This window comes from Nicotiana attenuata, chromosome 2, assembly GCF_001879085.1.
Source record: "Nicotiana attenuata strain UT chromosome 2, NIATTr2, whole genome shotgun sequence".
Classification (NCBI taxonomy): Eukaryota; Viridiplantae; Streptophyta; class Magnoliopsida; order Solanales; family Solanaceae; genus Nicotiana; species Nicotiana attenuata.
The window spans coordinates 51,227,095-51,254,352 of record NC_031990.1 but is presented as its reverse complement, the minus strand read 5'-3'; the positions used below and the strand labels follow the sequence as shown (position 1 = coordinate 51,254,352).

Here is a 27,258-nt window from a genome sequence, read left to right as displayed (position 1 = left end):
AACGTATTGTCTCTATGAAGCAATATATATGTTGGCAGATATGTTCCAAATTCTTGTTGTTTCAGTTGCTTTCCGTATGGGTTTAATTAGTTCATACAATATAGACTATCCTTACATTTTATAGTACAAAGACGAAAATAACTGTAGGCATTCACAATGAATCATGACTCAAAATAATTGGAATTTATTAACCGTTAAATGTTGTTCATCAGCATTCAAAGAATAGCAATATAGTGAGTAAATGTTTCAACAAAAACTACAACCGGCGAGCTTTACCACCAACTAGGTTAACAACTGCTCCCCTCCACCACCCAACAAAATGAAAAGCATCAACATCAGCGTTAACCTTAAAGGAACTCCACTCATCCTCATTCATAAGCGGAAGTGGCGACGCAGGTCGTAACCGCCGGTTTTGGATGATCTCGCGATTAGGTTCGGCCAAAATTTTGTGTTCAAGTAAAAGATGATGGTACTGAACTACGAAATTCTTTCCTTTTCGTTCCACAATGATACCTTCATACAAAGCTCCTTTATAACCCTCTCCTTTTCTGGCGACTTCAACTTTATCACCGATTTCGAAGTGATATTTATTAGTCGGTTTTCCCTTTTTTACTTCCGTGTCATTCATCGTTGCCATTGTCGCTCTAGTAAAATTTTCTAGCATAATTATAGAGTATGAAGAAGAGGGACAGAGTACCTTGGAGAGGAAAAGAGGAGATGCATGTTTTTAAAAAGAAGTATTGGAAAAGAATTGAGCTTTGTAAAGAAAGTTTCTGAAGAGAAAGGTTTGTATACTGCTGCTGCTGCTGTTGCTATTTCCAGTGACAAAGTAAACTTGAAAAGGAAGTGGTATTCAATTGTATGAAGATACTCTGCTTTCTTTCGTTGTATCATTTAGTTGCCAGTGTCGATTAATTATGCCCTCAAGACTGATATCATGACTTAATAAACTGTTTGGCCAAGCTTCTCCAGACTGAAAAGCACTTTTTTTTTCAACAACAATAATATACTCAGTATTCCCATACTATGTTTTTCAAAAAAAAAAATTGAAAATCACTTTTGAAAAGAAACTCTTCTCAAAATAAACTGATTTTTCAGCCAAACAGGCTATTAGGATGATCCTTTTTGTGTGAAATTCTGCCTCTGTACAAGGTGACTGTTTAGGTGTTCATTCTGTGATGCTGTTTTAAAGTTTAGAAATTATGACGGTAGAAACACTATTGTCTGATTTGATACACATTTTAATAAGGAAAGTAAGACTTTTAAAATGTATGATATTAAGTTATATTATTTGTATGGCTATAAAACTTAAGATCTTAAATTTGTCATAGTATTTGTGTGACTATAAATGCTTCTCATTAGAAACAAGTATAAAATATATCAATCTTTTTGAAATAGATAATGCTAATTTTTTTTTGTCACGACCCAAAATCAACCGTCGTGATGGCGCCTATCGTGGAACTAGGTCAGTCGTTACTCAACAGCTCAATACAGTAAAACTCTGAAAAAAATAAAGACGGAAGCAATTAATATTTAGGAGAAAGCCTTTTTAAAATAGAAACAGCCCAAAATACGATACAATCTATCCTAAAACCGGGGTGTCACGGAGTACATGAGCGTCTAAATCAGAATACAGTCCACTATAGTATCTAGAGAATAAAAACTGAAATATAGATGGAGATAAATAAGGAGAGTCAAGGCCTGCGAACTCCATGCAGCTACCTCGATAGTCTTCGAAATTTGATGCCTCAATCAGCAACCGCCGTGACCAGAAGTGCCTGGATCTGTACACAAGGTGCAGGGAGTAACGCGAGTACATCCAACTCGGTAAGTAACAAGTCGACCCTTTGGGCTGAAAGGTAGTGACGAACTCAACCAGTACATTTAACAATAAAAATAACAGTGCAGAAACGTAGGCATGCTTTCAAATTAAATAGATGTGAAGAATATAACTCTTCTATTTCTACATGCCAATACACATGTTGTATGTGATGCACTATGTTGTCAGCCTCGTGTGCTCACACTCTTAAATGCTCAACCACTCAGTACTGTATATTGCCCATACGGCCCAGGGAAGATCCATCCCGGAATATATACATCACTGATCATAAGTCACTCAATACCGAGGAAGGCCAATCCAGCCTTGTGGAGAAGATCCATCTCCACGTATCAAGAACTTCGGACAAGATCCATGTCCAGGGAAGATCCATCCCTCAATAATGTCAACCACGCTCACAGGGGGTGTGTACAGACTACGGAGGGGCTCCTACAGTCCAAGCGCTATCATACTATCAGTATAACCGTTGCGGCATGCAGCCCGATCCCATAATTGTCACTCATAATCAGGCTCTCGGCCTTACTCAGTCATCAATCTCTCCAGTCTTACACACGGGCTCACAATGTCATGAATATCATTGTATCAATAATTAACAACTATTGAGATATGACATGAAATGAATGAATATGACTGAGTACGAAATATCAATGAAATCAGTAAGGTGACAGTAAGAAAATGACCACTATGAGTCCCAACAGTACCGGCATAAAACCTAAACATGATATCTAGCATGATTGATTGCTCAATTACTTTATCATATGATGGAAATAGGGATATCAACAAGATAGAATCAATATACGGTGCCATGGAATCAACCAAGTCACAATTCTCACGGTGCATGCCCGCCCGCCCGAACCTCAATACCAATCATATAACGCATAATTCGGAGTTTCGAACCTTCAGAACCAAGTTTGAAAGTGTTACTTACCTTAATCCGAGCAAAACTCTATTCCGAAATGCCTTTTCCTCTCAAATCGGTCTCCAAACGTCCCGAATCTAGCCACAAGTAGTAAAATACAATTAATATAGGCTAAAGGGATCAATTCCACAAGAAAAATGCTAAATTATTAGCCAAAACCCGAAATTGGCTCAAACCCGGCCCTCGGTCCCACGTCTAGAAATTTGACAAAAGTCACAAAACCCGAAAGTCCATTCACTCAAGAGTCTAGCCATACCAAATTTTGCTCAAATCCGATAACAAAATTTCATTCAAAACTTCAAAAATCTAACTTAAGAACTCTTACTCCTTTTCCCCAATTTTCCACCCAAATCACAAATTAGATGATGGAATTGAAGGTATAATCATGGAATTTAGCGAAAACTAGTAAGAATCACTTACCCCAATCAACTCCTTGAAAATCCCTTCAAGAATCGCCTAAATCCGTGGTCTCTAGCTCAAAATATGAAAAATGGGTTCAAACCCTCATTTTTTAAATTTAACACTGCTGCCCGGTCATTTCTTCATCGCGAACGCGACATCCCACTCGTGTTTGCGTAGGCCAATTTGTGTGTCTCACAAGTTAACACTTCGCGAACGCGACCTCAGCTTCCTGAACGCGAAGCTTTGCCCACTCCACTCTTTGCGAACGCGACCCCTGTCCCGTGAACGCGTAGACCAAGGGCCCACTCCTCTCCCGCGTTCGCGATGCACACACATCCATACCTTCGCGTTCGCGTTCGTATCCTATTCTTCACGAACGCGAAGAACAAAAGCTTCCCAGCTCACAAACACCCTTCACAAACGCGTAAGAGGAAACCGGAAGAACACAGCAGCAGTTATCAGCCAACAACCTAAGTCCAAAAATAATCCATTAACCATCCGAAGTCAAGCCGAGGCCCCCGGGATTTCAACCAAACATACCATCAAGTCCCAAAACATCATACGAACTTAGTTGAATCCCCAAATCACCTCAAACAAGATCAAAAACACGAATTATACACGGATTCAAGCCTAATGAACTTTGAAATTTCCAAATTCTACATAGGACGTCTAAACCTATCAAATCATGTCCGATTGAGCTCAAATTTTGCACACAAGTCATATATGACACCACAAACCTAGTCCAACTTTCAGAAATCCAATCCGACCCCGATATCAAAAAGTCCACTCTCGGTCAAACTTTCCAAAATTCCAACTTTTGCCAATTCAAGCCTAATTCTACTACAGACCTCCAAATCACAATCCGGACACGCTCCTAAGTCCAAAATCACCTAACGGAGCTAATAGAACCATAAAAATTCAAATCCGAGGTCGTGGACTTTTTGATGTCGGGATCGGATTCCGATTTTGGAGGTTGGAGTAGGTCCGTAATGTTGAATATGAATTGTGTACAAAATTTGGGGTCAATCGGACATGGTTTTATAGGTTTCGGCATCGGTTGTAGAAATTTGAAGTTTTAAGATTATTAAGTTTGGATTGGAGGTTGATTCGTATTTTTAGTGTTGTTTGATGTGATTTTAGAGCTCGACTAAGTTCGTATGGTATTTTAGGACTTGTTGGTATTTTTGGTTAGGGTCCCGGGGGGCCCGGATTGATTTCAGATTCTTAACGGATCGAAAATTTGGACTTGTGTTATTGCTGAAGTCTTCAGGCATCTGGTATTTTCGCACCTGCGGTGGGGAGATCGCAGGTGCGGGCACACATATGCGAGAGGAGTGCCATAGGTGCGGCCTGGAGGAATTGGTCTGTGGGCGCAGGTGCAAGAAAGGAGCCGCATCTGCACAACCGCAGATGGGAAGGATTGACCGCAGAAGCAGATTCTGTGCTTTAATTGCAATCCGCACCTGCGATGGAAATTCCGCAGGTGCGGCATCGCAGATGTGACTAAGAGCCCGTAGGTGTGAAATCGCTGGACAGAAAAGGGCAAGTTCGAGGGTTTTATCCTATTTTCAATTTTGGGACTTTGAGAGCTCGGATTGGGCGATTATTTGAGGGATTTTCAGAGAAAGCTTTTGGATAACGATTCTTAACTCCTTTATGGTTGTATTCCACTTCTCTATGGTTGATTTCATCATTTAATTTCGGATTTGGGTTGAAAATTTGGGGAAAATGGGAAGAAGTCCTTCAACTAAAATTTTGGGTTTTGATTGAGAGTTTGACATCGTATTCGGATAATTTTGGTAAGAGTGAACTCTTGAGTGAATGGGTGTTCATATTTTGTGACTTTTACCCGATTCCGAGACATGGGCCCGAGGAGACTTTTTAGGGCGATTTTCCAATTTCTTGCCTTAGCCTTGATTTCATTAACTATATTAGTTTCTTATAGTTATATTTAGGATACGTAATTGATTTTGGCTAGATTTTGGTCCATTCGGAGTCGGATATTCGTGGAAAAGGGATTGTTACACTAATTGAGCTTGGCTCGAGGTAAGTGGCTTGCCTAACCTTGTTTGGGAGAAATCCCCTTAGGATTTGGTGTTCTTATGATATGTGAGCGTTGTGTACATGAGGTGACGAGTGCGTACACGGGCTATTTGTTGAAAAACCTGATTTTTTACTGAGTAATAACCTATTTTCATCTTATTTTATTATAGTAGCATGTGTAGTTACCCTGTTAGCCTAGAATAGCATGTCTACGTGCCTTAATTGCTCATCTGAACTCTTTGCAGCATGTTTAGCGGATTCCTGTATCTTTTGTTGACTTGTACTTAGTCTAAATTGTAGGTTTTCTTGTTGTAACTGTTATCTTCATTTTTGTTTGAGCTGCGTATTTACTTTGGGACTACGGGATGATATCTCGAGAGATCCCCCTTGCACATTTACTTTTGAGACTACGAGGCGGTTCCTCGGGAATTCTACCTGCATATTTACTTTTGAGACTACGAGGCGGTTCCTCGGGAGTTCTCCATGTATATTTACTTTTGAGACTACGAGGCGGTACCTCGGGAGATCACTTTGCATATTTATTTTGGGACTATGAGACGGTATCTCGGGAGATCCCCTTCTATTTATCCATGTGTACTGTATTGCTATTTTACTGTGTTTTCCTTTGTTTAAACTTTATATTGTACATTCTTCTATTTTATTTATTAGAATCCAGTGGGCCTGACCTGACCTCGTCACTACTCGACCGAGGTTAGGCTTGGCACTTACTGGGTACCGTTGTGGTGTACTCATGCTACTCTTCTACACATGTTTTCGTGTGCAAATCCAGGTACATCATTCCAGCCTCGCTATTAGTTGTGCATTTGCTGTTGTTATGAAGACTTCAAGGTACATCTACTGTGTCCGCAGACCTAGGATTCCCCCTCTATCTTTTGTGTAGTTCTTCCTCTATTACTTCTAAACATTGATGTATAGAACTTTTAGTAAATTCTTAGAAGCTTGTGATTTATGATGTTCCGGGTCTTGGGAAAACTCTGTATGTATTTTTGAGAGTTGCTTTTGTATATGTCGAGCGGCATTTCTATCATTCGTTTCATTATAGTGTTGTTAGTGGTTAGATTTATGTTTTCATTTTCGTTGTTATTCCGCAAAATGTTAGGCTTACCTAGTCGTAGAGACTAGGTATCGTCGCGACCTCTCATGGAAGGAAGATTGGGTCGTGACAAGTTGGTATCAGAGCTCTAGGTTCATAGGTGTCGTGAGTCAAAAGCCGATTTATTAGAGTCTTGCGGATCAGTACAGAGATGTCTGTACTTATCTTCGGGAGGCTATGGAACTGTTAGGAAAAAATTTACATTTTTGACTTCTTGTCGTGCGAAATTTATTGACATCAAAATTCTAAACTTATGTATTCCATTCTTTCTCACAGATGGTGAGGACCCGTAACGGAGGATCTGATGACCAAGCACTCGCGCCCCCTGCTAGAGCCACGAGAGGCCGGGGCCGAGGCAGAGGCCAAGGACGCCCACGCGGTGCAGCCAGAGCACCCGTACGAGCTGCTACAGAGGAGCCCCCAGTAGCTCCAGCTGGAGGACAGACACCTGAGGTACCTGTTGCTGCGCCAGTCCTCTAGGAGACTCTAGCCTAGTTTCTGAGCATGTTCATCACCTTAGCTCGGGCTGGATTGATTCCACTTGCTACTGCCACATCTCAGGCCGGAGGAGGGGCACAGACTCCCACAGCCCGCACTCTAGAGCAGCGGACTCAGGTCGACCAGGTTCCCGAGATTGTACCGATGCAACCGGTAGCTCCAGCCCATCCCGAGACTAGTGCAGCAACTTCTGAGCGGAGCAGCTCAAACTGGAGAGGTATAACAAAGTACCATCCTCCTACCTTCAGTGGATTGGCGACAGATGATGCTCAGGGATTTCTGGAGGAGTGTCCATCGCATTCTCCGTACTGTGGGTATAGCGGAGTTGAGTGGGGTTTCTTTTACTACATTCCAGCTTAGAGGATCGGCCTATCAGTGGTGGCGTGCTTATGATTTGAGTAGTCCAGCTGAGGCAGCTTCACTTACATGGACTCAGTTCTCGGACATATTTTTGAGAGAGTATGTCCCTCAGAGCCTCAGGGACACATGGCGCGTAGAGTTTGAGCAGTTGCGCCAGGGTACTATGACTATGTCAGAGTATGCAGTTCGCTTCAGTGATTTTGCCCGACATGCACCAGCCTTGGTTTCCACAGTTCGAGAGAGGGTTCGTCAGTTTATTGAGGGACTCCACCCCAGTATCAAGATTAGCATGGCCCGGGAGTTGGAGATAGATATTTCTTATCAGCAGGTTGTGAGTATTGCTAGGAGATTGGAGGGTATGCTTGCTCGGGACAGAGAGGAGAGGGAGGCCAAGAGGTCTCGAGAGTTTAGCACTTATAGTGGTGCTCGTGCCCTAGCAGCTCGCCATGGTAGGGGTTATGTGAGTCGCCTCATTCATTCAGCTCTTCCAGCCGCTAGTGGTGTTCTAGCCCCTTCTAGGCCCCAAGAGCCTTATTATGCACCGCCAGTATCTAGTGTTCCTTCTACACGGGGTGTTTCCGGCGGTCAGTCCAGCAGACCTGTCCCGAGCCAGCCATAGCAGCCATGGCCTCCCAGAGCTTGTTTTGAGTGTGGCGACACTCACCATATGGTAAGGGATTGCCCCAGACTTAGGAGGGGTGCACTTCCACAGACTTCTCAGCCACAGCGTGGTCCACCGGGTCCTCGGGCTATGATTACAGCACCAGCTGCCACCCCACCTGCTCATCCAGCTCGAGGTGGAGGTCGGGAAGGTCGAGGTCGCCCTAGAGGGGGAGGCCAAGCTAGATATTATGCTCTTCCAGCTCGTACTGAGGCAATTGCTTCCGATTCTGTCATTACAGGTATTGTCCAAGTCTATCATAGAGATGCATCGGTATTATTCGATCCAGGATCTACATATTCTTATGTGTCCTCTTATTTTGCCCCGTATTTGGGCATATCTCGGGATTCTTTGAGTTCCCCTCTTTATGTGTCTACTCCTATAGGAGAGTCTCTTGTTGTGGACTGCGTGTATAGGTCGTGTCTGATTGCTCTTAGTGGTTTTGAGATCATAGGAGATTCATTATTGCTCAGCATAGTAGACTTTGATGTTATCTTGGGCATGGACTGGTTATCTCCCCATTATGCTATTCTTGATTGTCACGCCAAGATCGTGACGCTGGCTATGCCAGGTTTACCGCGATTAGAGTGGAGGGTACCTTAGAGTATACTCCCACCAGAGTTATTTCATTTCTTAAAGCTCAACGAACTAAAATGGCACACACAGCATAGATCTAGACGAATAAGCGAAAAAGGAACCTCGATTAGGCTAGGGTGGTTGAGAAGGGGTGTGACGTGTATCTAGCTTATGTGAGAGATGTCAGTATTGATACCCCTACAGTTGAGTCAGTTCCAGTAGTGAGGGACTTTCCCGATGTGTTTCCAGCTGATCTTCCGGGCATGCCGCCCGACAGAGATATTGATTTTGGCATTGATTTGTTGCCGGGCACTTAGCCCATCTCTATTCCTCCATATCGTATGGCTCCTCCTGAGTTGAAGGAGTTAAAGGAGCAGTTACAAGAGTTGCTTGATAAGGGCTTCATCCGGCCTAGTGTGTCACCTTGGGGTGCTCCGGTATTGTTCGTGAAGAAGAAGGATAGTTTTATGCGTATGTGCATTGATTATCGCCAGCTGAACAAAGTTACAGTGAAGAACAGGTATCCATTGCCTCGATGTGATGACTTGTTTGATCAGTTACAGGGTGCCAGGGTATTTTCCAAGATTGACTTACGTTCGGGCTATCATCAGTTGAATATTCGGGATCCAGATATCCAAAAGACTGCTTTCAGGACTCGGTATGGTCACTACAAGTTCCTTGTGATGTCATTTAGGCTGACCAATGCACCAGCAGCTTTTATGCACTTGATGCACAGTGTGTTTCGGCCCTATCTTGACTCGTTCGCCATCGTATTCATTGATGACATTCTGGTGTATTCCCGGACTAGGGAGGATCATGAGCAGCACCTGAGGACTGTGCTCCAGACTTTGAGAGAAAAGAAGTTATATGAAAAATTTTCGAAGTGTGATTTTTGGCTAGACTCAGTGCCATTCTTGGGTCATATAGTATTGAGTGATGGGATCAAGGTGGATCCGAAGAAGGTGGAAGCAGTGCAGAGTTGGCCCAGACCGTCCTCAACTACAAAGATCCGGAGTTTTTTAGGTTTGGCGGGGTATTACCGTCGATTTTGTAGAGGGTTTCTCATCTATTGAAGCACCTATGACCAGGCTGACCCAGAAGGGTGCTCCGTTCAGGTGGACAGGGAGTGCGAGGAGAGCTTTCAGAAGCTCAAGACAGCTTTGACTACAGCCCCAGTATTGGTACTGCCTTCAGGTACGGGGTCTTATACTGTATATTGTGATGCGTCGCGAATTGGTCTTGGCGCGGTGTTGATGCAGAATGGTAGGGTGATTGCCTACGCGTCCAGACAGCTAAAGGTGCATGAAAAGAACTATCTTGTCCACGACCTTGAGCTAGCAGCTATTGTTCATGCCTTAAAGATATGGCGGCACTATTTGTACGGTGTCCCTTGTGACATCTACACCGATTACCGGAGTTTGCAGCATCTGTTCAAGCAGAAGGATCTTAACTTGCGTCAGCGGAGGTGGTTAGAGCTGCTTAAGAATTATGATATCACGGTTTTGTACCATCCCAGGAAGGCCAATGTGGTGGCCGATGCTTTGAGTCGCCGGGCAGAGAGTTTGGGGAGCTTAGCATATCTACCAGCAGCAGAGAGGCCCATGGTATTGGATGTTTAGGCCTTAGCCAGTCAGTTTGTGAGATTGGATATTTCTGAGCCGAGTCGGGTATTAGCTTGTGTGGTCTCTCGTTCTTCTCATTATGATCGTATTAGGGAGCGTCAGTATGATGACCCCCATCTGCTTGTCCTTAAGGACCAGCACGGTGATGCTAAGGAGGAACCGCCTCGTAGTCTCAAAAGTAAACATACAGCTCAAACCGATAAATGTAATAGTTAACAGCAATAATTCTACAGTTAAGACCGATAAAGTTCAAAAGAAAACATGAAATCAACTACGCATGCTGCACAGAGTTCAAATAATCAGTTTAAGCACGTAAACATGCTATATTAGACTAAACGGGATAACTACATATGTGGGTATAACTCAATTAAGATGAAAACATGTTACTACTCAGTAAAAATTTGGTTTTATAATAAATAGTCCGTGTACGCACTCCTCACCTCGCATACACGGTGCTCACATATCACAACAGTACCAAATCCTAAGGGATTTCCCCGCCACAAGGTTAGGCAAGCCACTTACCTCGAACCAAGCTCAAATTAATCCGTAAGAATGCCCTTTCCTCTATTATCCAACTCCGAATGGCCAAAATCTAGCCAAACACAATTACATATCATAAATATAACTATAATAGACTAATCTAATTAGCAAAATTAAGACTTTAACAAGAAATTTGAAAATAGCCCTAAATAGCCTCCCCGGGCCCATGCCTCGGAATCGGGTAAAAGTCACAAAATATAAACACCCATTCACTCACGAGTCCAAACATACAAGAATCTCTCGAATCTGACCTCAAATCGCCTTTCAAAACTCAAAACTTAGTCTAGGAAGTTTCTACCATTTTCCCCCAATTTTCCAACTCAAATCCCTAATTAAAGGGTGGAATCAACTATAGATTAATGAGATATAACCATAAAGGAGTCAAGAATCATTACCCACAAGCTTCCTCTGAAAAACCCTCGAAACTTCGCCTCAATCCGAGCTCTCTAGGTCCAACAATGGAGAATGAAATCAAACCCTCGAACTTAGCCTTTTCTGCCCAGCGATTTCGCATCTACGGGCCTATAATCGCACCTGCGACGCCGCACCTGCGAAAATTCCATCACATGTGCGGACTTAACTTAAGTCCCCTGGGTCCACATCTGCAAGAGGAGCGCCGCACCTGCGGATGTGCTCCTGCGACCTCACTGCTCCTGCGCACCATCCCACCGCAGAAGCGATGCCGCTTATGCGAAAATATATCTGCACCTGCGAACCCTGCCTGGGCTGCCCAAATCCGCTTATGCGATCTCCCCTTCGCACATGCGTGTCTGCATCTGCGGCCAACCCTATCGCAGGTGCGATGACACCAGAAGTTGAAAACTTCAGCAGTTGCACATGTCCAAATTTCGATCCGCTAAGCATCTGAAACTCACCCGAGGCCCCCGGGACCTCAACCAAACACACCACCAAGTCCTAAAATACCATATGGACTTAGTCGAGCCCTCAAATCACATCAAACAATGCTAAAAACAGGAATCACTCTCCAATTCAAACTTAATGAACTTTGAAACTTCAAACTTCTACAACCGATGCCGAAACCTATCAAACCACGTCCGATTGACCCCAAATTTTGCACACAAGTCATATTCAATATTACGGACCTACTCCAACTTCCGAAATCGGAATCCGACCCCGATATCAAAAAGTCCACTTCCGGTCAAAATCTCCAAAATTTCGACTTTCGCCATTTCAAGCCTAAATCAGCTAGAGACCTCCAAGTCACAGTCCGTACACGCCCTTAAGTCCAAAATCATCCAACGGAGCTAACAGAACCGACGAAACTCCATTCCGGAGTCGTCTTCACATAGTTCCGAGTATGGTCAAAATCCTAGAACTTAAGCTTCCGTTTTAGGGACTAAGTGGTCCAAAACACTCCAAAACCAACAACAGAACCTCCCGGCAAGTCACATAAGCAAAAGAAGATATGGGAGAAATAGTAAATAGGGGATCGGAGCTATAACTCTCAAAACGACCGGCCGGGTTGTTACAGTTTGTAGTACTAAAAGTTATGTTGGATACTTTGAAACAAATGCATCAAAAAAAAAAAAACTGCCAACGTATCTTTATTTTAAGGATTTTTTATATTCCTATGCCACGTAGGAAACTTTATTACCCTCAGTGTTTAAGGTTTGTCTTAATTACACTTAGTATACCAAATTACCAATTATATACCATAATTAATTTAGAGGTATGATTAATTGGCAGTTTTTTACTCCTTAATTAAAGGTGTCCATATATCTCACGTTTCTCTCTTCCCTTAATTCCTAAGATCTGACCAATGCCATTTTCCCCCTCCCATTTCTTTCTCTTCTCCATTCCTTTTTCTTCTCAAAAAATACAGAGATAGAGACCCATTTTTTATAATCAAATTTTAGCCAAAAAGATTCAATATGAACCCATTGTTTCGATTATTGTAATTTCTGGTAATTGTCAATGGAACCCATTTTTTCGATTTCTTTAATCTCCGTCAATGGAAGAAGGAGGAAAAAGAAAGCCGCCAGACAATAACGATCGTTTCTTAAGTAAAGTCACTGAACGATATTTTAGAAAAAACATACTTTGTGATACTTGTGGTTTGTTTCTTAACACTCTATCTAGTTAATGTTTGCTATAGTTTTGATTCAAATTATCTATGTCTATATTTTTAAGTTCTTATGTAAATCGCTCAAAAAGAAATTTAATAACATTAACTATAAAAATACTTATGTAAACTACTTTATTTATCTGAAAGTAATATTTTACTTAAGTAATATTTTGTAGAAATTTTGTAGATGAAGAGCAAATTTTGTAGTCAACATTTTTTTTCAACATAAGATTGTAATTTAATTGTAGTATAAATGTAGTAATTTTGTAGATACCCTTAAAAACAATACAACTTTATACAATACTTAAACTGATTTGTAGTTTATTTGTAGTCTTTTTTGTAGAAATTTTGTAGATGAAGAGAAAATTTTGTAGTCAACATTTTTTTTTAACATAGATTATAGTTTAATTGTAGTATAAATGTAGTAATTTTATAGATACCCTTAAAAACAATACAACTTTATACAATACTTAAACTGATTTGTAGTTTATTTGTAGAAATTTTGTAGATAAAGAGAAAATTTTGTAGTCAACATTTTTTTTCAACATAGATTGTAGTGTAATTGTAGTATAAATGTAGTAATCTTGTAGATACCCTTAAAAACAATACTGCTTTATACATATTTAAACTGATTTGTAGTTTTTCCCCCTCCCCTTAAACTGATTTCTATTTTGTAATTTTGTAGTTTTCCCCCTCCCCTTTCTTCATCTTCTCCATTCCTTCTTCTTCTCGAAAAATACAGAGATGAGACCCATTTTTTATAATCAGATTTTCCCCATTCAATTGTTTTTAAGGTTAGTTTAATTGTTACTTTCTATATTTAAATTAAAATAATTAAAATGGGTGGAATAATTTTTTTTGAATAGAAAATTAAACTGGAAAAAGAAAGAAAGAAGAACTGAATTTTCCAAAAGAAGGTAAACAAGAAAAAAGGTAAAAGAACAAAAAACGAGGAGGCAAAAATGGAGAATTTCATGAACAGAATATAGGTTTTTGTGTAAAATCAATTAGAATATTTGTTTCCTTATTTGTAGCGCGCCTATTTAGGAAGATTCAACTACTAATAATTAGTAATTAATGAATGGTATAAAAATTGTAGAAAAAATATGGACAGGACGGGTAAATTAGAAAATATGCCCATATTTGGTAATAAAGTTTCATATATGGTATAGATAGGAAAAACCTCTTATTTTAACAAGGTATATATCTCTTTAATGTAGGGTTAAGAAGGTGCTAAGCAAGTATTCTTGCTCCTTTTCCTTTTTTCTAAATACCTTTCTTTTTTTAGAAAATTTATTTTTGTAAATACATACAGATATGGAATTTTTATCTCTTATATGTCAATTATATTTATAAGATGACATTGGCAAATTTATTGATATCGTGCGGCATATTAGGTGACAAGTGTTTGTATCTGGTAGGCAAACGTACACCTAAAATTAGGTTAGAAGAAGACAATCTAACAGTAATCGAGAAGGCTGTACTGGGCACAAGTCCACTTGGTTCAAAGGAGAAGTGGACTTGAAGTCGTGTGATTGAAATATAAATCCACTTCTGTCAAGTTTGATACGAACACTTTGTCAATGGAAAAATGTAATATAATTTATAGCAGCTGGTCTGTTGGTGTCAAAATCATTTCAACAAATGCATGATATTCAAGCTGAAGTTTACTCAAGTCATTCCTGGAATTTGAACCAATATTGTAATGTGTAAATGTGTGTTCTAACATTGGACACAGTGACAGTCTCCCCAAGCAATGTAATTTTTTTTTAGAAGCGCTTGTAATGTATGTAATAATATGTTTTTCATTTTTGAGTTTTATACATTCAATCTGGTTGTAATGGTAAGGTAATCATAAAGATGTGGATGAATTGACCTTACTCCGGAATCTGGACTCTGAAGGGAGAGTATGAGAATCTTGCTAGATTAACCTCGTTCTGGGATAAAATTTGTCAACACTGCTGAGTAGGGGTGTTCCTCGGTCGGTACGGTATGGTATTTAGACATTTCGGTTCGGTATTTTCGGTATTCGGTTTCGTAAAATACTATACCAATACCGTACCTAATTAAATTCGGTATGGTTCGGTTTTTCTCCTTTCGGTTTCGGTTTATTCGGTTCGGTAACTTCGGTTTATTCGGTTTGAATACTAACTAGTGCATAGAGCCATACACTCTAATATTCTTAATTAAAGTACTCAAAAATACAAAAGTGAAAATGTTTGTTGACAAAAAATTTGTCCAAAACTAGCAAATATTGACCCAAATAGAAAAAATTGTACATAAAAGAATATTTGATCATTAGAAATGTCTTGTTACTTGTTTAGAGTTAATTGAGAACGTTGAGAATAAAGGAAAGTAAAATTTTAGATTATTTATATTTATGTTATAATTGATGATATATGTGTTTTGTGTAATATCATATATATTTCGGTACGGTATCGGTATTTCGGTATTTTATTTTAAAATACCAAATACCATACCTAATACCAATTTTTTTTAAAACTTAAACCAAATACCATACCAAATACCAAAATTTTCGGTTTCGGTATGGTAATTCGGTATTTACCAAATTATGCCCAGCTCTACTGCTGAGAGCTACATTTTTCCAGCTCTGTTATTCCTTTTCCTCAAACTAAAGAAGAGAATTTTTCTTCTTCGCATCAAGTCAAGCAAAAACCTAAATAATGGGCGAGTAAAACATCTTTGCTTGCTTATAAAAATGGAAAAAGAAAAACTCTTCATCTCACCAACCAATATAACCAAATCTTTCAAAGGCCAAAGTTCCAATTTTAGATACAAATGATGCTTTACAAATTACAATATATATGATTTTATCATGTTTCCCGGGAATAATATATATACTCTGTCGATCATTAGTTTTTCGACAATGTTCTTTCACACCCTGAAGGAGGTCATTCTCCCCACTAAATATGATACAGATATATTCAGTATCCTTATAGAAACTGCTTATAGAATATAGAGGCAGAAATACAGAAAAATTGCCTATGCCATTACTTGGACTGTTGGTTCTGAGGTGGATGAGCTTGTGGTCTTGTTGGGCATGCCGCGGTCATAGCACGTAAGCGTCGGGCAATTTCAGTGAAAGATGGCCGAACAGCAGGATCTGGAGCCCAGCACTGTTCCATAAGAATTTTCCACTCGGCGTCGCAGAAGCTCGGCACTAGTGGTCTCAAGGTGTTGTTGACTATACCACCTGCATGTAACACATTTTTTTAAGGGTGCGTGAATTTCTAAACTTCAACTCTGGTTCCTATATTTCCTAGCTCTGTTAACAGAAAACATGAAGGCTTTTATGACCATTCCTCTGCATCCCAGTGAAGCATCAGAGAACCATAGAAACTACTGTAAACAACACCTTTGGAAATAGATGTCCCACAGAAAAATTTTCACTGCATGTTCAACCACACTTCACATGGCATCCAAAGAAGATGATTGGTGGAACTCGAAATAAGTAGAAACAGGAAGTAATGAACTTTTTGAGAAGGAAACAGCAAGTAATGAACTTATGCTATGCTTCTACATTTCTTCACTTATTGCTTTTATGCAGTGCCTTTCACCGAGAGTGTCAGCATCATTCTAACTCTCGAGTGTATCAACATCATTTAGTATCTTGGTCCTTGATGAGACCAAACATTTCTGAACAAATTATAAAAGCGACCATTGTGTCATTAGGAGATGAAATTAACCATACCTAGCTTGCTGTAATACATTTCTATGACATTCTATATTTTTCTTTGTACCAGTTAAAAAATTGGTTATTGCTGCTTTTCTACTGTTAATGACCTCTTGACACTCCTCATTCATTCGTTTCATTTTCAAGGCAGCAACTTGTAGATTTGTAGGAGAGGAAGGATATAACGAGTAATTTTTATTTCATGACAAGAAAGTAATAAAAGAAATGCCAGTACTTTAAAGCAAGAAATAAAGGTAAGATAAGGACTGAGTAAAGCAAACCTATAATAGCTCCATAATGCATATTAGCATAAGGTTCATCGCCAGTAAGAATTTCCCAGAGCACAATCCCAAAGGAGAAAACATCAACCTGCAAAGTCTCAAAATGTCACTTAGAAGAGGAACGTGTTTCTGATTTACTTTCTCTCAGATCTCTTGTATCTGAGAAGTTAAGGTCCTTATCGACTTGATTGCCAAAGAAAGATAGAGGGAGAAGCATCAACATACTTCCTACCCATCACAAATTAATCGGGCGTTAGATTGAAAATTTAATAACAGAAATTCGAGTTGATCAGCAAGAATATGCTCTCCCCATCCCCATGCCACAGAAAGAAACAAAGATGCCTGAGATAGGCTATATTTCATATCAATCTTGGATATGTCAACCTTAAGATTAATATCTGAAGTCTCACCTTCTCAGAAACCTTGTTACTGCTACCATTCAATAGCTCTGGGGCCATCCATGGAAGTGTTCCCCTAACTCCACCAGTGACCAACGTATTTCTCTTTATTTTTGAAAGTCCAAAATCACCAACCTATAATAAAATTGACAGGGCTTTTTATTAGTTTTGCTTGATCCTACAAAACATTAAATTGTCCGTTTCTTGGTGACATAAGTTTTGAACCAATAGAAACATGTTAATAATGAACTTGATGAGTGAATACCAAAGTGAATGGCAAAGGAAACAATTTATAGCTTAAAGGCACTCTTAACATGACATGAATAATCAATTAAAGGTAGTCAAGAAAAGATGCTCTTGGATATACTAATACATCAGCTAGTGATGAGTCATCAGACCCTTTATTGCAAAGAATAAAAAAGGAAAGCGCTTATATACTTGTACACACCTTACAGATGGGTCGAGAAGGATCTTTTAAGTTGACAAGCAAGTTGTCACATTTCAAATCAAAATGTACAATATTCTTTGAATGCAGATATTCCATTCCGAATGCAGCATCCATTGCAATTATGAGCTTCTTGCGACGATCTAGGTGTCTAGCAAGTCAGGATTGGCAGAAAGTACGAAGTTTGGTCAAGGGATACAGAGGAATATATAAAACAAAATAATAGGAAGGGTTGAAAGGGTTTGAAATAACACCTGTCCTTGCAAAGCAAAACATGTCTCAGAGACCCATTCACCATGAATTCTGTTACTGTGGCAAGAGTCCCCCCTGGCCCATCTTGCACTACACCATAAAATGCCACCACATTTGGATGATGAAGCTTTGAAAGAATATCAGCCTCACGCCAAAAATCTAGAGTCTGGAAATAGATAAAGGGTTCCATTGTCAAAATGCTTGCATAAAGAAACCTCAAAACATGACAAATATATGAACTGATAAGCTTCTACTGATTTAGATTTGATTAAAACAGGACTAGATGTCTGAACTGTGATGAAATTCGCTTTCTGTACTGCTATAAAAATAGTTGAAAGTGTTCAAGATGTATTTTGGACGATTGTTTGAGTTTGTAAAGCTGGAGGAAGCCGTACACAACTTTCATGGAACAACAAAAACAGCAAGCAGAGCAGCACAAAGTTACAGTTGAAGAATAACAAAGCAAGGGGAAACACGCTCAAACAACTTTGTTTCTATTAGGTCTAAATCTACATATTTGGATTCAAGCTGATGAACCAGGAACCGATTAATTTTATTGTGGCAGATGTAATTATACAACTCCAAAGACGCTCACCAATCTCTCCTGCTCGGATGAGCGACCTGTGAAACAGCTTTTCTTTATTCTCTTTATGGCAACATCAGTTCCTCTCCATTTTCCATGATAAACAGTTCCAAATGTTCCAGAACCCAATTCCCTTAACTCCTCGAGATCTTCATTCTTGATAATCTGCGAGGCAAATAAAACAGGTTAACTAAAAAACTGACTCAAAGCACAGCTGCGTGTACTTATTACATGCCTAAATAAATTGATTTCTAATTTGTCTAGCTAGTTTAAACATGCAAATCACGTAATAAAAATCCAGCCCATTTTAATGTATTCTTGATTGGTAAACATAAAAACAATCTCAATATATACATCAGACGTATAAACTGAAGACCCAGAAGAGCAAGCCATGCATATGAACAAAATGCCCCCTCATTAAAGCAACAAGTTGTAAACAATCTCTCCATATCTCCATCAGATGCATAAATTCAAGATACAGAAAAGAGCAAGCCACACATATGAACCAAAAGTCTTGTCCTCTCCAAGCAAAGCAATGAAGTAGCAGATAAAAATCAAGAACTAAAGATATCTAGAGCTCTAACAGAGTTTTTTTTTAAATAAAAAAAGGTCAACGAAAAATCAATAATCCACAAATTTCTCAGCGTTCACGTCTAACTATTGTCATTATATGGATATTCAGGCAGAAAACCAGAACTTGAATTTATCCCATACATTTTCTATGAAGGAATGTTATTGGCAGTGACCTACGGATGCTACTTTAGGTAGCCTGCATCACTCATTCACTCAACCATCATATATAATACATACTTCAAGATATGCCAGATGTATTGATATTTATGAGGGTTTAAGTCCACAATACCTGCAATGAGCTTGGATCGAAATCTCCCATAGAGAGATCAATGAGTGGAAAACCAGTATTCTGAACTTCTTGGTTCCCATCCTTCATGTTAAATGAAAGGGTTTTTTCAATCACATTTGTACGAGTTAAAAAATGAGAATATAACCTGAAGCAGAATTATGCAGCTAGAAGTGTCAACAACTAAAAAGGAACACCTGATAATCCGATTCGGCTACTTTTGAATTCATTGCACCATCATACTGCATGCTTTGGATGCCAGTGGTTTGAGAAGGATCGTATTCTGAAGGCACATTCACGGTGGATGGTCCGACATTGTCGCGTGATAAATGCTGCATATCAGCTTCAATATTCATCCGGGAGTCCATATGGTCTATCATAGCACTATTGTTAAAAGGAGGATAACCATAATCCATGGATGCTCCATCCTCACCATTTGCACGAGTGGAAGAGAGACTAAGATGATCCTGGTCTATCAGAGACACATCTTTTCTGACAAAATCATCTTGGGCTAACTTTTGAAAAAAGGACCAGTGCTTTGGTTCATGGTTCTCCATATTCAAACTCAAACCAGTTCCATCAGCGCGCAGTGGAGCAGACACTGATGCATCACCCAATATTTTAGCTCTAGAGAAAATATCAGAGAGGAACTCTCGGGGAAAGTGGTCATTAATGTCAATAAGAATGTCTCCGTGATCAGGAGAGCCAGTGGTAACAGATGGCTTCCCTGTGGCCACTGCTCCAACTTGAGGCTCGCTCTCAGCTAGCGGCTGTATTTTCCCCATAACTTTATTTTCCTCTGTTCTACTTGCAGCTGCATCACCCCGGTGAAGCTCGTTTGGCTTGGAAGCAGATTCATCGCGAACATTATTGCTAGTGATAGCATTAGTTGGTCCAGATTTTACTTTATCGGCATAAGTTGCTGCTTTCAGTTCGCGCTTCTCAAGATTTGCTTCAGAAACATCTTCACCAACTTTTGAATTAACTCCCTTGGTATTGTCACCTAACTCTACAGACTGCTGAAGTTGAATCTGTTTCTCTTCAATAGCAGGTTGATTAGCAGACCAATTCGGCCCAGAAGGTGTAAATTTCTCAGTCTGGGGACTCACATTTCCATCATGTAATTTATCAACTGATTCCAGGATCTGCTGTCTGCCTTCAGAGTGTGCATGGGTCATTATGAACTGTGAAGAATCATCAGATTTGGACAAGCGATTTAGGCCAGCCTGCTCCCTAGGCAAACGTTCAGAACGAAAAACTCGTGGAGGCATTGCAGGTGGGTCGTACCTAAGGTCATATGGGTATGCCTCAGAGTCACCATAGTCAGCGTTGGAAGTTCTACCAGATGCAGACAAATGGCCATCTTCACTTGATCCATCAAGTTTTTCTTCTTGAACAGCTCCAAGAGACACTGTACCTTGCACTTGTTCCTGACTCTTCTCATTAATTTTAGCTGGCATGTCAGAACTTCCAGAAACTACTGTAGCAGCAGAATTAGATGCTTCAACTCGGGAAACATGATTTGGAGCAGATTTGACAAGTGGATTCGAGGAAACAACTTTTTCGCTTTCCACAGAATGCATTTTCTCGGGCTCATTCAATTTCTGTGCAGAGCTTTCTCTTTTCTTCTTTGCCTCCTTATTCACTTCCTTATCCAGAGATTGATCTTTACCAAGTTCAACTTTCTTCTGGAAAGAGGTGTCTCTTTTCATTTTTACCACCGCCGCTGGTGCTTCTTGGTTGTTCATATGTGAACTTCTATATGGCTGCTCGTGAGTAGAACCTCCTTCTCCATTCAGGTAACCACGGCTTGTACTAACAACAAAGTTATCTGTGAGTTGTGAGGAGTTGGGTGGATGAGAATCATGGTCGTACTGCGGCAAAACAGGGCTTTTGGCATCTAAATTTTGGAAGTTGTCAACAGGCATGGAAGTGGGTAAAGGTCTCCATTCAGCACCACCATGATGAATACTTTGACCATGGTACCCTTGTTGGTTGGAGTCAAAGGCATGCAATGAACTTGACGCCATCAGATGAGCAGATTGACCAGCTAGAGGCACACCACCCACTGAACGAGAAGCATCGGCAACAACTCGACTATTCTCCCGAGCAATTGTTAAGCTAAGAAACTCATCCAGATTATTTCCTGAAGCACTCGCCAGAGCAATTGAGTTTCTTCTAGACCCGAAGTCCATGCCATTGACAGCAACAACATACTGCATCTCTGAATCTCCTTCAACATTCTCAAGACCAGCTTGAGCATCATCCAAGTCACTGTTAGAGAAGAGAAAAATCCGTAGCTTCTGTGATCCATCACCTTCTAGACCATTACATTCCTCTATCATATTCTGCACGTCCTCATCACAAGAAACTGATACCAATGCATCAAGATCCTCACCAGGAAGCTGATATTTTATGGTATGAGCTTGATTATATATTGTCAACATCTTTTGCATAAGCTCCTCATAAGAAACATCCTTGTTGACTCGAATAAGATGTGTATCACCTCCAACATATCTAAGTTTCCCATCACTTGGACGAGGCATAATTCTACCACCAAAACTGCAGAGACACCTTAGCTTTCCTGATGTACTAGACCTAGAAGATACATGGCTTTGAAACCCACGGATGTTGTTATTTCTTGATGAGGTTCTGGTCACAGATTGCACAGCTTGGTGGTAGGATTTCTCATCATTTACTGAAGTCCTAGTCCTCTCATGATTTTGATCTCGACCTTTTTCTATTGAAGCAATCACGGAGATATCTGATCCGGTTTCAGAACCTGTATGAGATATTCCAAGTATGTCCTTCAGGTCCATATAAGAAGTTGCACCAGTAGTCCCACCAGAAGCATGCGGAACGAGATGCTGCTTAGGGTTAACCCTTTCCCGCATGAATTCTAGAGCAAACTCCTCACCAGTCTGAATAGAATAATTCAGTACAGGCCTAGCTCCAACAGGTACAGCGAAATCAGGTGGTCTTATGTTCGTATTAATAGAACTTGATGGATCCTGGAAAAATCTCTCATTTGTAGAACCAATGACCTCATTTCTGGTCTCTACAGAGCTATAGCGACCTTGTTCATAGTTCTTCTGTCCCATCATACCTTTTCCAACATTTCTATCCATTTGAAACAATTCCCAAATTCACAGCCTAAGGAGACTGTTCCAAATAGAAATGAGATATAACCAATTTCTTATTTACTCACACTTACTGAACTTTTTACAGGTGTATCATGATCACATGCTAACAGCTGATCATTGTAATGACAGAAAGCAGCAACTAATTCCTTATTCATATGTCCCTCCAGAACTTCTACAGACATACCTTGATCTTGCAGTTGGGTAAAGAAACAGAAGCTGCAAGTCACAGTAACCAATGCTTTATCAGAGCAAGTTTAACGAGAAAAGGTTAGAAAAAAACTTGACACGATCCATGTCCAAAGTAATGTAAAAGACATAGTTAAGCAGTGATCTCAACAGTCCTAAGCGATTCTCCCTAATCGCTTCATACTATGTTGGCCTATGAAGTCTGGCAGCAGGAGTTTGACTTCTGAAGATTAACATTAGTAAAATAAGGCTTGACAGGACCGATGTCCTAAGTACAGCAATGGCCTTAAGAGATGAGTCCAGCATTCTAAAGGAAAAGCAACCTCTATCCAATTAATCACAAATCATAATCAAATACTACAAAACAACAACCACAACAATTTTACAAGTCCAATCTATTTAGAGTCTGAATCCTGACTATTCATTTCCCTTCATTTGGAGGATTCTCATTTCAATATTCAACAATCGGGATTTTCTAATGCTAGAGGTTCTCTTCATTTTCTCAGAGTACAGACCTATAAATCATAATACAAATACTTCAGGTAATTCAGTAAAATTTAAATCTTTCACCTTGTAAATGTCACAAAATTAGTCTCTTGACGGATTTCATATTATGCCAAATATCTGAAGTTATTCGGAGTACACATGGGCAGGGCCGGGCCAAACAAATCAAAAACTCGGCCCAACCAAGGCCTTTCAGACCTAAGATCAAGCTCGAAGCTCAGGATCCAGCTCGTAAAGCTACAACATCAATAACTACCACTGAAAGGAATTCAGAAAACCTAATTTTCCAGTTCATTCAAACCAAATCCAAAACAAAAAATCGGTGAATCAGAACATATCAAATTTAACCGAAAGAGAATAATCCAAGCCCTCGATCAAAAATAATTCACAAAAAAATAATCAGAAAAAATACATCTTGCTGAGACTGTTCATACTTGTTAACTAAAAATCGGTACCATCGAAAAGTCACCGGAGAGGAACCGAACGACGGTGTAATAACGGCGGCGAAACGATAGCATATGAAGTATGTGGAGATTTGGGTGAGAGATTTTTCTACATCACTACTACTTGGAGAGTCAATGGAGAGGTTTGTAAGGGTTGTGAATTGAAATGCCCTTTTGCCCCTGATGAAGTCTTAAATGATGGTACTTTGCAGCTTGACATGTTGTACTACTTGGACATAGTTTTTGTTCCTATTCATGGATTCTATTGGTTTGCTCCGCGAAGTGAAAGTTTTGCGTAGGGGCAATTTCGTCAACATGAAGAGATATGTGAAGTATCTATCACATGCCTCACGCTTGCTCGTGATGTTACGAATGCAACTACCGTTTATTGTACTTTTAAGTCCTTGTACTTCTATAAACCTTGCACTTTTGTCTGACTCTTAACTCAAATTTTCAAATGGTCTATTAAGAGCCTTGGATGGGCTTGTTTTAAGCTACTTTTAAGGGGTTTTTTCTTTCCTATATCATATATAAAACTTTATAACCGAATATGTGCATATTTTGTAAATTACCCGACCTGTGCACTATTTTTCTACAATTTTTATACCATTCATTAATTAGTAATTAATAGTAGTTGAATCTTCCTAATATGGCGCGCTAAAAATCAGGAAAAGAATTAGCGACCTTCAGTTCAAATTTGAACGCAAATCCTTTATCTGATCTCTCCCGAATTTTTTTCGTAATTCAGAAAAAAAGACGAAAAGCTTCAACAAACTTAAATCAAATTGTAGAAATCAGTTCGTCGAGTTTCTTCCTCATTCCAGACATCAAAAAGGCGACCAGTTATTCAACAAAATCAAGTCAAATTGTAGAAGTCAATACTGTCGATACTCTGTTCTTCATCTTTTTTTTCTCAATCCACAAATCAAAAAAGCAATAAAATATAGAACAATACCTCAGCAACAACACTCAATCATGTCCAAAATTTCAATCATGCTACAATTGAATTGGAAAAATCTGATTATAAAAAATGGGTCTGATCTCTGTATTTTTTTTAGAAGAAGAAGGAATGGAGAAGAGGAAGAAAGGGGAGGGGGAAAACGGCGTTGGTCTTAGGAATTAGGGGGAGCTGATTAAAATTGTTATGTTACAAATTCTATGAAAGTCTGATTTTATGTTAATATCTACAAAATTCCTACATTTATCTACAAGTAAACTACAAATCAATTTAAGTATGTATAAAGCAGTATTGTTTTTAAGGGTATCTATAAAATTACTATATTTATACTACAATTAAACTACGGTCTATGTTGAAAAAAAATGTTGACTACAAATTTTTCTCTTCATCTACAAAATTTCTACAAAAAAAACTACAAATAAACTACAAATCAGTTTTAGTATTGTATAAAGTTGTACTATTTTTAAGGGCATCTACAAAATTGCTACATTTATACTACAATTAAACTACAATCTATGTTGGAAAAAAATATTGACTACAAAATTTTCTCTTCATCTACAAAATTCTTCAAAAAAACTACAAATAAACTACAAATCAGTTTAAGTATTGTATAAAGCTGTATTATTTTTAAGGGTATCTACAAAATTACTATATTTATACTACAATTAAACTACAATCTATGTTGAAAAAAAAAATATTGACTGCAAAATTTTCTCTTCATCTACAAAATTTCTTCAAAAAAACTACAAATCAATTTAAGGTTTCAGGGTGAAGCTTAGTCTTTAAAAGTTGAATCTTTGAATCAAAGTCAGAAGAAGGGGTAGGGGATTGATTGGTTTCAAGGGTGATTTGAAGGTAAATATTGTATAAAATTTTGAGATGGACATCAACATTTGACACGCCTGAGGCTGGGCTTATGCTTCTCTTCTCCAACGGAAAAATTGAGAGCCCTAGATTGCTTTTGCTTACATACCAAAAAGGCAGTAGCTCTATGTCGTAAAACCATAAGAATATTATTTTGAATCCGAAAAGAAATAGGAAAGCGTGGGCCCTACTATTTCGTACGTAACAAAATTGCAATTTCCATCTCTGTATTTTTTTAGAAGAAGAAGGAATGGAGAAGAGGAAGAAAGGGGAGGGGAAAAACGGCGCAGGTCTTAGGAATTAGGGGGATAGAGAAACGCGAGATATATAGACTCCTTTAATTTAGGAGTAAAAACTGCCCATTAATTAGATCCTTAATTAAGTATGGTATAGGATTGGTAATTTGATATACTAAGTGTAATTAAATCAAACCTTAAACATTGAGGGTAATAAGGTTTCCTATGTGGCATAGGAATGTAAAAATCAAAATAGCTTTTAAGCCATAAGTTAGGAATTCTAACTTTTTGCTTTTGGCTTGTTTTTGTCATTTTAGCTTAAAAACAAGTGTTTAAAAGCACCTTTTTACTTTATCCAAACACTACAAAATGACTTAAAAGCTATTTTGACTTAAAAGCACTTAAAACAAGTCAATCCAAACGGGCTCTAAGTTTTATTTCTCCTGTGATACAAAGTTGAGCATGTACGATCCTTTAAGTTTAAAGGCCAAATACATATAGAGTCCCCTAAAGTTGGCATCAAATTTCTCTTTAACACTCTAACTGGGACTTGTTCCAATTAAATACTTTAACATAAGTCAATATGTACCTATCAAATCCCTCATGACTAACCAATACAAAATATATAATGGGTGGAGGGCACGCGCCTGACATTGCAAAACTAACAAATGAAAAAGTACCATGTGGCTTTTGAGTTAAAGAAAATCTTTTAAACAAAATAAATAAATAAAACATCAGAAGAAAAAAAGCAAAATAAATAGAACTGTCATCATTTGCCGTTGCCGTAACCCCTCCCCCTCTCACACACACTGTTTTCCGACAAACTCTCCGAATCTTCTTGCATTGAAACAAGATAACTGCTGAAAAGTACATCCATAGCTATGGCAAACACAAGGTTGCTCGATGGCGGAGTGTGTTAGGTGAGAGGATGGTGGTGTTGGCGAGGCAGTGATGGAGGGAGCTGAGGTCGACCGTAAAAATGGTGAGACAATAGTATTTTCCAGTCATCTTTTCCAATTAACTCCGGTAGTGACTAATTCTTTTTTCTTCAAGAAGATGCAGGAAATCCATGGGCATTTCAGGCCTCTTTTACAGAAGTAGACTATCACAATCTTTTTCAGTAAAAGTTTTGGCATTTTCTACATATTTCAATACTTCTTTAAATATTTTTCAAGAATTTTGCATCTTCCATAATGCTTTCCGCCTCCATAAATTCAAATTTTGCACCTAATAATACACAAGCAAAGGCAACATTGAGAAGAAACATCCATAGATGAAGATTGAAGGGGAAAGCGATTTCCGACGCGGTTGTTAATGGAGGCAATGGCTGTAAAAATAGTAAAGGCAGAAAACTAATAGTGTTCGGCCGCTAGTTGTTTACACTAAGGTAGAGAGGGGGGAGAAAGGAGAGAAAAAAAATAAAAAACAAAATTTTTGGACTCTCACGCTCCTAAAAGAAGTGTTGGTACACGCATTGCGCCACATAAGTTGTATGTGTCTAATAGCCATAGTTTCAACATAGTTCAAGTGTATGATGGAAAACACTATTAGTTGAGGTATTTAAATAAAAATCGGTGCCAAGTTTAAGGGGTTGGCTATGTATTTGGCCAAGTTTAAACAAACGACGTGCACTTCTAGTTCATGTAAGACAACGAAACTCCTAACATAATTCATTTAAACAAATGAGTGCCTTTAATTTAACACAGTGTTCAAAGGTTGCTTTTGAGAGATTAATGTTAAGTATGGACTATGGA

The 27,258-nt window shown here is 39.1% G+C and overlaps 1 protein-coding gene across 3 annotated transcripts; it reads right to left on the bottom strand.

The window, feature by feature from the left end:
- On the bottom strand, nucleotides 15,402-23,692 carry LOC109209782. 3 transcript variants are annotated; one of them, XM_019373120.1, is made up of 9 exons: nucleotides 23,438-23,692; nucleotides 19,368-22,529; nucleotides 19,174-19,254; nucleotides 18,324-18,476; nucleotides 17,731-17,894; nucleotides 17,480-17,627; nucleotides 17,044-17,166; nucleotides 16,634-16,721; nucleotides 15,402-15,872 (listed from the first exon to the last, which is right to left on the bottom strand). In XM_019373120.1, the coding sequence occupies exons 2-9, from the start codon at nucleotides 22,296-22,298 to the stop codon at nucleotides 15,670-15,672; spliced, it is 3,891 nt and encodes a 1,296-aa protein (XP_019228665.1). In that variant the 5' UTR covers nucleotides 22,299-22,529; nucleotides 23,438-23,692; the 3' UTR covers nucleotides 15,402-15,669. The 3 variants fall into 3 exon arrangements, with proteins under 3 accessions (XP_019228665.1, XP_019228671.1, XP_019228677.1); XM_019373126.1 differs by having other exon boundaries at nucleotides 23,459-23,692; XM_019373132.1 differs by lacking the exon at nucleotides 23,438-23,692 and adding an exon at nucleotides 23,070-23,409.